We start from the raw sequence: 10,793 nt of genomic DNA, 5'->3' as shown, positions 1-10,793 counted from the left end.
CTTGTCCTCTTGTGCTTAATTTTAGAGTTGATGTGAAATCTAGGCCTCGGTGCTGGTTTTGATGTCGAAAATAACTTCTATTGAACGCTAGTATTGTGCACCTCAAAGGCAAGACAATAATTAATTACAACAGATGCACTTGATGGCAACAGTCAAATTAATGTCATAGGACTTTAATGCAAAGGGAAAATGCATATTGAATCAGGATTGTAACATTCAAAACATGTCTGGTGCTCTATTTTCCATGATAAATGTCAGTCAGATTATATTTGTCTTTGCCAAAGCATGAGAAGATGCTCAAAGCAGTGTTCATACACAGCAATGATAAGAACAACTGTGTTTCATTTCTACAAAAACTATTGATGTTTTATCAATATGACAGATGCTTGCGGAGAAATACTTACATAACTGTAAATGCACTGCTGCAGAAGATAAGCATGATGAAGCACAATGTCTGCTGATTGCTGACCACTGCCATGACCCGCTTAATTGAAGCTGGAGCTCTGTGTGGTTCATTTCTGAAACACAACATTTATCTTAACCTGGGGAGCCTCTCAAAGGAATACAGTAAGCTTAGGCAAATAAATAATAATAATAATAATAAACGTTTGTTTGGTTGGTTTGTTTGGCCTTTTGTGAATAATTTGCTCCTTAATTAGTTGCTGCTATTTTTGTTTTTCTAGAAAAATGTAAGCAGTAAAAAAAAAAAAAAAAAATTACTTGTATAAAACTGTAAACATTTTAATGACATATCTGTATTCTGTTCATAAAAAACATGATTAGGCATACATAACAATGATACTAGTCACTAAAAATTTATTTATTTGTTGAAATCTGGAAGCTATAAAAAGAATACCTTTTTTAAAAATTTAGTTTATTTAAATGGTCCTGTGTACCTTTTCAAAAGTACAAAATTGTCTCTCTCACAAAGCCTGCATGTACAATGAAAAATACAGAATAAAATGGGTACAGCTATATTGACATTTTACTGCTATACTGCATTTTCCAAAAGTCACTGAAGTGCAACCTTAGACAGACTGATGCCCTGACTGACCTCCGTGAGCAGATCAGTGAACCCGCGCATGCGCAGAGCGCACACTCACCTGTCTCACTTTATTCATCCAGCATCAATGGGAAACCGCACTGTATTCCTTGTAAATAACTCAAATGCCAAAAGGATCTGTCAGAAACAACGGACATGTCCGAAAGGTAGGAAAACTTTTGATCTCCTCATATGAAGCACATTTGCGGTTTTATTTCTGAACACTGTCTGGAACCGAAAGGAAACGCCTAACGTTACTCATTATGGCATTTAATTTAGATTGTTCTGCTTTAATCGTCAGTGGAAGACTGCATATATACTTTTCTGCTTAATTCATGGGAATTACCGCTGGAATGAAGATTAATACTACATGAAGATCGACCTAAAACAAATTATTATGATATTGTTACAGTTATCAGATATTATATAAACGATTATCGTTATAACAACTAGTACATATTATTGTAAATACTTGCTTAGTAAAAACAATGTGCATTTACAGGCAGCAGTTTCACAGCACATAGGCCTAATACATAATCAATAACCATTAACAGCGTTAAGATGTGAGCACAAATTGTAAAATGTTGTGATATAAAGTGCTCGGGTGTCGTGGGTGACTTTAATCCGGATCAGTGAGCAGAGTTCACGGTAATCCACACCAGAAGCTCAGCCCAGCGGATGTAAGGACGCACAGGCTCTCGTTACACACAGGCTGTGTCTCAAAACCTGCTGAGCGCCCTACATAGGCAGCACACTGGTGCAGCGGAGGTGCCTGCAGTATTATATCGTAAACAACTGAAATTTTATAATCATATTAAATTTTCATGTAATATGATACACGCTCCTTATGCCCAAAATGCCTTCTAAATAGTCAGTTCACTAGGTTTTGAGACACAAACAAGGATTTTCCCAAGGTCTTGTCTCTATTTGTGCAAATGTATTGAAATTTTTTGGTTACACTTCATTATAAATTGACTAATAGCTAGAAATATATTCAAACTGTGATTAAAATACTTCATTAACTGTTAGTTAATGGCTTCGGTCTCTCTCAATCTAGTTCCTCTGGAGTTAACACCAGCAGTGAAAGTTTTCCGAAGTCACACTCGCACTACTCTGAGTTAAGCGACACACACACTCCTTTCTCAGTGGAACTGACTCCAGACTCTGGCATTGTTGCCACTCCAGTAAGTCCGTTCAAACTCAGTATGATTGTGAAGCATCATGTGTGGTTTGATTGACAGCTCACGTGTCTGTACGAACACTGAATGCTGTCATTGTGTTTGTTCCATGCAGCTGCCGTCCAGTCGGTTCAGGTTTGTCTCGTGGCACTGGCTAGAGGAGCATGATGTCCGTGGAGACCAGCTCGCCTGCCCCAGGGTCAGAGAGGGTAAGAGGTCATTTGGGGTCACCATTCTATTATATTTATATTTCTCAGTGTGACCATGATACAGTCTCTGGCCACACATCAGTGATGTCATCAAACAGGGCCTGCTGAAGACGAGCTGTCTGTTAACAGTGAAGACATATTTCTCAGAGGAGGCAGGAGGAAGAGGAGGGAGGATGAAGGACAGAAATGGGAGGAGAGACTCCAGGAGAACTGGGAGAACTGTGCAGTGAGACATCTATCTATCTATCTATCTATCTATCTATCTATCTATCTATCTATCTATCTATCTATCTATCTATCTATCTATCTATCTATCTATCTTATCTTTTTTAAGAAATGCATTATTCAATTCAAGTTTATTGTCACTTTGTTTGTATAGGGCTTTTTACGATACAAATCGTTGCAAAGCAACTTTACAGAAAATGAAGTTTCTACAATATTTAGTAGTAGCTCATCAGTGATGACTGTCAGTTTATGTACATATGGCAGAAATGTACGGAAAAATCAATTAAAGACGTAATCAAACAGACAATAAACGCTATTAAAAGCAATTATTATATGATGCAATCAAACTTATAGCAAAATTTGGAAGCTCTGTATGTTGTTTCCAAGCTAAAGAATAATAATATGCAATAATATGTGCATTTGATCAGATATAACTGCAGTCCAAGATTACGAGATGCATTATTTGAATGCTTGGCCAAAGAGATGTGTCTTTAATTTAGATTTAAACAGAGAGAGTGTGTCTGAACCCCAAACATTATCAGGAAGGCTATTCCAGAGTGTGGGAGCCAAATGCAAAAAAGCTCTACCTCGGTACTTCCAAAAGTCCAGCGTTTTGTGACCTTAGGGAGCGTGATGGATTGTAGCGTGGTAGAAGACTAGTTAGGTACGCAGGAGCTAAACCATTAAGGGCTTTAAATAGGTAAGTAATAATATTTTGTAACTGATACAGAACTTAATAGGTAGCCAGTGCAGAGACTGTAAAATTGGGGTAATATGATCATATTTTCTTGACCTGGTAAGGACTCTAGCCGCTGCATTTTGGACTACCTGTAGCTTGCTTATTGAAGATGCAGGACAACCACCTAGCAGTGCATTACAATAGTTCAGTCTAGAGGTCATGAACGCATGAACTAGCTTTTCTGCATCAGGAACAGGTAACATGTTTCGTAGCTTGCCAATGTTTCAAAGATGGAAGAATGCTGTTTTTGTAATGTGGGAAATATGATTTTCAAAAGACAGGTGGCTGTCTAATATAACACCCAGATTTTTGACTGTAGAGGAAGTAACAGTTCATCCGTCCAGTTGCAAATTGCAATCTACGAGATTCTGTTTACTGTTTTTTGGTCCAATAAGTAATAATATATAAGTAATAATATAATAATATATAAATAATATCGCTGTCTTATCTGAATTTAATAGGAGAAAATTATTGGTCATCCAATCTTTTACATTTTTAACACACTCTGTTAGCTTAAATAATTTAGAAGTTTCATCTGGTCTCGTTGAGATATGTAGTTGAGTATCATCAGCATAACAGTGGAAACTAATCCAGTATTTTCTAATGATATTACCAAGGGGCAACATGTTTATTGAAAATAGCAGAGGACCTAGGGCAGATCCTTGTGGCACTCCATATTTTACTGGTGATAACTGAGATGACTCCCCCATTTAGATAAACAAAGTGGTAGCGATCGGACAGGTAGGATCTAAACCATCTTAAAGCCTGCCCTTGGATACCTGTATAGTTTTGTAATCTATGAGTATGTCTTGATCTATGGTGTCGAACGCAGCACTAAGATCAAGTAAAACTAGCAATGAGATGCAGCCTTGATCTGAAGCAAGAAGCAAGTCATTTGTATTATTAACAAGTGCAGTTTCTGTGCTATGATGGGGCCTGAAACCCGACTGAAATTCTTCATAGAGATTATTTTTTTGCAGGAAGGAGCACAATTGAGCAGACACAACTTTTTCTTAAATTCTTTGACATAAATGGAAGATTTGAAATGGGTCTGTAATTTGCCAGTTCACTAGGATCTAGTTGTGGTTTCTTAATAAGAGGCTTAATAACCGCCAGCTTGAATGGTTTTGGGACGTGACCTAATGATAACGACAAGTTAATAATATTGAGAAGTGGGTCTTCTGCTACAGAAAACAACTCTTTCAGAAATTTAGTGGGTACAGGATCTAATAAACATGTTGTTGGTTTAGATGCATTGATAATTTTATTAAGCTCTTCCTGTCCTATAGTTGTAAAGCACTGCAGTTTATCTTTGGGTGCGATGGATAAAACTGAAGTATTAGACGCTGTAAAATCTACATTTGTTATTGTATTTCTGATGTTATCTATTTTATCAGTGAAGAAATTCATGAAGTCATTTAACTGTGAGGGAATATTTAGATCGGGTGGCGTCTGGTTATTTGTTAATCTAGCCACTGTGCTAAATAAAAACCTTGGATTGTTTTGGTTATTTTCTATGAGTTTGTGGATATGCTCGGCCCTGGCAGTTTTTAGAGCCTGTCTATGGCTGGACAAACTGTTTTTCCACGCAATTCTAAAAACTTCCAAGTTAGTTTTTCTCCATTTGTGCTCAAGACTACGAGTTTCTTTCTTGAGAGAGTGGGTATTACTGTTTGTACCATGGCACAGTACGTTTTTCTCTAACCTTTTTCAATTTGATGGGGGCAACAGCTTCTAATGTATTAGAGAAGATAGTGCCCATGTTGCCAGTCATTTTGTCTAGTTCATATGTGTTTACGGGTACACAGAGCAGTTGAGATAAATCAGGCAGGTTATTTGTGAATTTGTCTTTGGTGGCTGGAATAATAGTTCTGCCCGGACGATAACGCGGAGCCATATAGTTAATATCAGTAATACGGAGAAAGCACGATACAAGGAAATGGTCAGTAACATCATCACTTTGAGGTACAATATCTATATCAGTAAGATCGATTCCATGAGATATAATTAAATTCAGCGTATGATTAAAACGATGAGTTGGCCCGGTGACATTTTACTTGACTCCAAAAGAGTTTATTAGGTCACTAATGCATCATATGTATTATCATCATGAATGTTAAAATCTCAGACAGTTAGCGCTTTATCAGCGGTAACCAATAGATCTGAGAGGAAATCTGCAAAATCTTTTAGGAATTCTGTATACGGCCCTGGTGGTCTATACACAGAAGCCAGAGCAAGAGGTACAATAGATTTCTTTGTGTAACATTAAGCAGAAGTATTTCAAATGATTTAAACCTGTATCCTGTTTTCTGGGTAACATTGAGAATATCACTATATATTGTTGCAACACCTCCCCCACGACCAGTCCTCATCAATACGTTTGTATTGACACACAAATATTGAGCAGCACAAGATTTTCAACATTGATAATAATCAGAAATGTTTCTTGAGCAGCATTTCTGAAGGATGGTGTGACACTGAAGACTGGAGTAATGATGCTGAAAATTGCAGCTTTGCATCACAGGATTAAATTACATTTTAAAATACATAAAAATAGAAAACAGTTATTTTCAACCAGCTGGTTATCTTTTTAATGCATTTACGCCTCTGTCTCCGTGACCCCAGGTGCTGAACTTGTCTTATCAGGACTTAGGAGATCCGTACCAGCTGGAGAACTTCATCCGCATCCTGAGGAGACTGATCCGGGTGGAGCGTCTGCAGCTGGTGGATAACGCACTGAGAGATCTCAGCTCTGTCAGACTGCCAAGGTAGCAAACTAACCTCTACATTATAACAACAGACAAATGTCATTTTAAAAGCTGCTGACACTGTAAGTGAATTTTGATGGAGATCTGGGGACCATATAACACAAATTCCCTCTTGATCTTTCCATGGAGGCTGTCCTATTATATTGCATTGGTTGTTTTGTAACAGTGTGTGTATGGCTGTGTAAAAATACATGTAATGCAACTTTAGCTGCGTGCTGTAATCTCATATGACGAGTTTATTTTACAGTACGAGGGAAACCGTTAATTATGTACAAGCATCAAACTCAGCTTTAAAAACAGCCTTGATCACATTATTTTATTTGAATATATGGGTCTTACTGATAAAAGATTAAATTTGCATTGCAGATTTTCTAATAATTTGTGATTCTGTGAAGTTTTGGGCGGAAATGTAAAATTGCAGGAAATTTGCTTTTTTTATTGTCCTACAGATATTCAGGACAAAATTTCTGGAATGAAGTGCCTTTTTCTGGGAAAACTAAATATGAAAAAATATTTTTTCTTAGTAAATTAGGTGTTGCCATGCTAGACGAGACTTATAATTACAGTGGCTATTTGGACACTAGATAATTAGACATTTATCCTGCTTGCTTTACTGTTTTGTCATCTAGTGCAATGATATTCATACAATTTTAAGCATCACTTTTGGGGCCAATGTATATGAAGTAGAACTCTGTGGCACATTGCAATTGCTAACAGCACTTGAGAATGACTGAGAATCTGCATTTGTTATAGATGTAAAATCCTGAATCTTCACCGGAACAACTTGACGTCCATTCGTAAGCTGCCAAAGGTTCCCGAGATCCAGCACTTGTGCCTGTCTGAAAACAGTATTTCCTCTCTGTGCGAACTGTCCCTGCTGAGGAGCACGCCGCTCCGATCTCTGACCCTCAAACACAACCCCTGCCAGTTTCTGGAGGACTACCGCTCACGGTGAGAGAAATAAAGAGCTAAATGATGTTTCTTCAAGTTATACCCTTGTAAAAATGAAGTATGTGTCAGCACGATTTTAAAAAGAGTACTTATTACAGAAATAATATTAAAAAAAAATAAAAAAAACTTAAGAGCGAACTGAATGTAATGTTTTCAGACAATTATTTTCATTCATTTGCAATTAAATGATTATAATTACATGATATGTGCAAATAAATGATTGCATATAATTATAATTTAATTTTATATTAAATGCAATTAGCTGAACTTGAGAATGCTTTTATGACCCAACTTAAGTAGGATTTTTTATGTAATTTCATAATTTCCTCTATTGTCTTGGAAATATGGTAAGAAATGTACTGTCGAACGTACTCGTACTGACAAGCATTTATGGTGAACTAAAATACACTTTTTCATTACTATTGAAACTTGTACGTCATGTATTTAAATGTTATATTTTAATTACACATTTGTAATGATGAAGTTGCAGTTTGGTACATTAATAATATAATTACTATGTGCTTCAGTAAGTTAGTCAAAACTTCAAAATAAGTGCTTTAAAGAACAACAAGAGTATTAAAACATGATTTAAAATGTACTTTAAAGTAAAATTTTTGTTTGACTTGCGTACTTAAAGGTAAGGTTACCCCAAAAATGAAATGTTGTTCCAAACCTGTTTGAATGTCTTTCCTTGTTGAACAAAATAAATATTCTGAAGAATGTTGGTAACCAAACAGCTGCTGGTGACCTTTGGCATCCATAGTATTTTTTTATTTTTTTCCCCTACTATGGAAGTCAATGGCTACCAGTAATTGTTTGGTTACCAACATTCTTCAAAAAAGTCTTCTATGTTTCACACAAGAAAGAAATGATGATGATGATGATGACAGAATTTTCATTTTTGGGTGAAGTATCCTTTTAAGTATGTAAAGAAACAATCATGAAAGTGTTCTCTACATATACTTAAGTGGCCTTTTTATTTAATGAATAGTGTTCTCTACATATACTTAAGTGGCCTTTTAGAGAATAGTGTTCTCTACATATACTTAAGTGGCCTTTTTTAATGAATAGTGTATACTTAAGTGGCCTTTTATTTAATGAAAAGTGTTCTCTAATTATACTTAAGTGGCCTTTTATTAAATGAATATTATATTATCTAAAAGTAGTTTTTTTTTTAAATATACTTTTAAGATTTGAAGTGCCCTACAAGTGTACATTCAATTCAATTAAGTGCACTTTTTTTTCACAAAGTAGAACACCACTGAGCTTTTAATAACTTGCTGTCAAAAGGTAGATTGATTAAAACTAATCAGGTAATTACAGCTTTTAATTAATCTAAAAAGCCATACAGCATCTGTCTCCAAAATCACATTATGTCCCGAGTTAATAGCTACGCCAGAAGATAATATCATAATTTACTTAAAAAGAGCTGACCAAAGATGTGATAGATCGTTCCAAGTGTTCGAAGAGAGTCAAGAGAATAATTGAACGCAAGTCTAAGTCTAATCTTGAGATTCGTTTCCTCTGCAGTGTGTTCTCCTGTTTGCCAAAACTCCAAGTTCTGGATGGCATCCCAAAGCTACAGGAAGATTCCGTGCCTCTCTCTTCACCAGAAGCGTCCAGATTTTGTACCATTCTCTGACGTTGAAAAAGGAGAACCTGAAGCCAAGATCTGAATCCAGTGTACTGTATCATCAGAATGAACTCGAAAGCTCCAAAAATGCACTTGTAGCTCTGTAAACTCCCAAACTCTATTGAGCTGTTAAAACTACATTTATGTGACTTAATAAAGCTATTTTTGTACTTTTACTTCATGTTTTCACATTTCATGAACTCAAAATAAACCTGCATTTGACGTTAGACAGCAGCAAACAAAAAAAAAATAAAAAAATACTATCAAACAAACAAACAAACATGTTATTGTATTTAGTTATGTTCGTTCTCACACACAGTATGTCTGCTGCAGGTAATTCAGACTATTTGGTTGCTCAATGACCAGCCACCCCTGAGCTTTGTTAAGTGCAAACTTGTCCTGAGGACTGTTTTGACAGATGAGTCCTTTCTTGGGTGGTATCGCTTGATGCCCGGCTGACATGGTGTGAAGAAGGAGCACAGAGATTAAATCAGATACAGTCATGTGACACTGTTAGCGGCAGACAAAACTGAAGATGTCACAACATGCATTTGTTGATGTTGAAAAGACATCCAACTGACTTAAAATCGGACAAATATGCAAATCAAACTGCAGTCAAAAACCTGACATGACGTCAAACATAATAGCCTACATATACATTAAACCAATTTCAGTGTGGGATTTACTTCCTTTTGTCATCCAGTTACCACTGGAAGAAGTTGCCATCCAAACTGAATTTAAAATGATGTTACATCTTGATCAAGTCTTGAATAATATTTGATGTCAAATTTATTTATTATGTTTATACACATTCAATAGCCATTCATGACCCGCCATTGTCCTGTGAAATTCAGCTCATCCTCTCAGCAACGATCACTAATTCATATGCGCTTCAGTGTTTTGTTTTAATTTTGGTGTCAATTTCAGCACCACTGAAACCCGAGCTGAGGAGACTGTGCACGCGGGAAAGTGTGAAGTGTGAAGAGCAGAGGAATGACAGATCTGACAAAATCATACAGCTTATTACAACTGTGAAGTGGCTTTGTTTGTCAGCAGACCCCTGCTTCCCTATAGAGAGCATTGTTTCCCCTGCGTTTCTGAAATGACTCTTTACAGCTGCATTATCCATATGCACATGTGCATATCTACATCTATCTATCCATATTATATATATATATATATATATATATATATATATATATAATATATATATATATATATATATATATATATGGTACAAACACAAACTAATCAGGTCCATAGAAGGCAGAGGATACAGACACGGGCAGGCTACACAAAAAACAACCAATTTTGTACTTTTTATGGAGAATGAGAAGCAGAAAACAGTTTTGATTGTCTTGTTTTATTGTTCATCTGAAGCTCTTGTTCTTCTGACTGACTGAAGAACTGCAGTCTACACATTCCCTCGCTGTCACTTACTGCAGCTTCTCAACATCAGCCTTCCAGGAACTGCAGGATGAAAGCAGTGTCATTTTGCTTTGGGTTTATTTTTACATTTATGTTAGACAAAGAGATTTCTCCCCTCTGCTCAAGGTCACCAAACTTGGCCCGCCAGACTTTGTGCATGATTAAAAGAGGATGAGCATTAAATCCACCAATTTTTATTCCTCTCACATTTCCTTTATCAACAAAACAGCACAAAAATATTTCTCAGAACGGTTATATTTGACTTACTTTTACAAAACTGGGGGGGGGGGGGTCTGTACACATATAGATATTCATTTTAAATTTAAAGTATTAAAGCTGAACACTTAACAGGAAAGCTGGTTTAACCAATATTACATCAACTAATAAATCAAAAAATCCTATGTGTCCTGGAAAATAAAAAAGTGACAAAAGATTATTTTATATATATATACATATATATACTATATATAATCATATATATAATATATATATATATATATATATATATAATATATATATATATATATATATAATGAAATAATCTTTTGTCACTTTTTTGTCACTTTCATATATATATGAAAAGGCAAAATAAATAAAATTTTTCAATATTGTAGTGATTT

At 35.7% G+C, this 10,793-nt stretch overlaps 1 protein-coding gene across 1 annotated transcript; it reads left to right on the top strand.

Annotated features, from left to right (window-relative positions):
• The first annotated feature begins 1,117 nt into the window (after positions 1 to 1,117).
• On the top strand, positions 1,118 to 8,882 carry LOC109109466. Its single transcript, XM_019122577.2, has 7 exons — positions 1,118 to 1,209; positions 2,100 to 2,226; positions 2,336 to 2,429; positions 2,528 to 2,655; positions 6,019 to 6,161; positions 6,915 to 7,112; positions 8,643 to 8,882. The coding sequence occupies exons 1-7, from the start codon at positions 1,199 to 1,201 to the stop codon at positions 8,752 to 8,754; spliced, it is 813 nt and encodes a 270-aa protein (XP_018978122.2). The 5' UTR covers positions 1,118 to 1,198; the 3' UTR covers positions 8,755 to 8,882.
• Positions 8,883 to 10,793: the final 1,911 nt, after the last annotated feature.

Source organism: Cyprinus carpio, chromosome A18, assembly GCF_018340385.1.
Source record: "Cyprinus carpio isolate SPL01 chromosome A18, ASM1834038v1, whole genome shotgun sequence".
Taxonomy (NCBI): domain Eukaryota; kingdom Metazoa; phylum Chordata; class Actinopteri; order Cypriniformes; family Cyprinidae; genus Cyprinus; species Cyprinus carpio.
Note: the sequence above shows the minus strand (reverse complement) of the source record. Positions and strands in the feature narration are given on the sequence as shown.

Coding starts and splice junctions, on each gene's coding strand:
- LOC109109466 (XM_019122577.2), top strand. Junction 2,227..2,335: donor CTGGCATTGTTGCCACTCCA/GTAAGTCCGTTC, acceptor TGTTCCATGCAG/CTGCCGTCCAGTCGGTTCAG. Junction 7,113..8,642: donor CTGGAGGACTACCGCTCACG/GTGAGAGAAATA, acceptor TTTCCTCTGCAG/TGTGTTCTCCTGTTTGCCAA.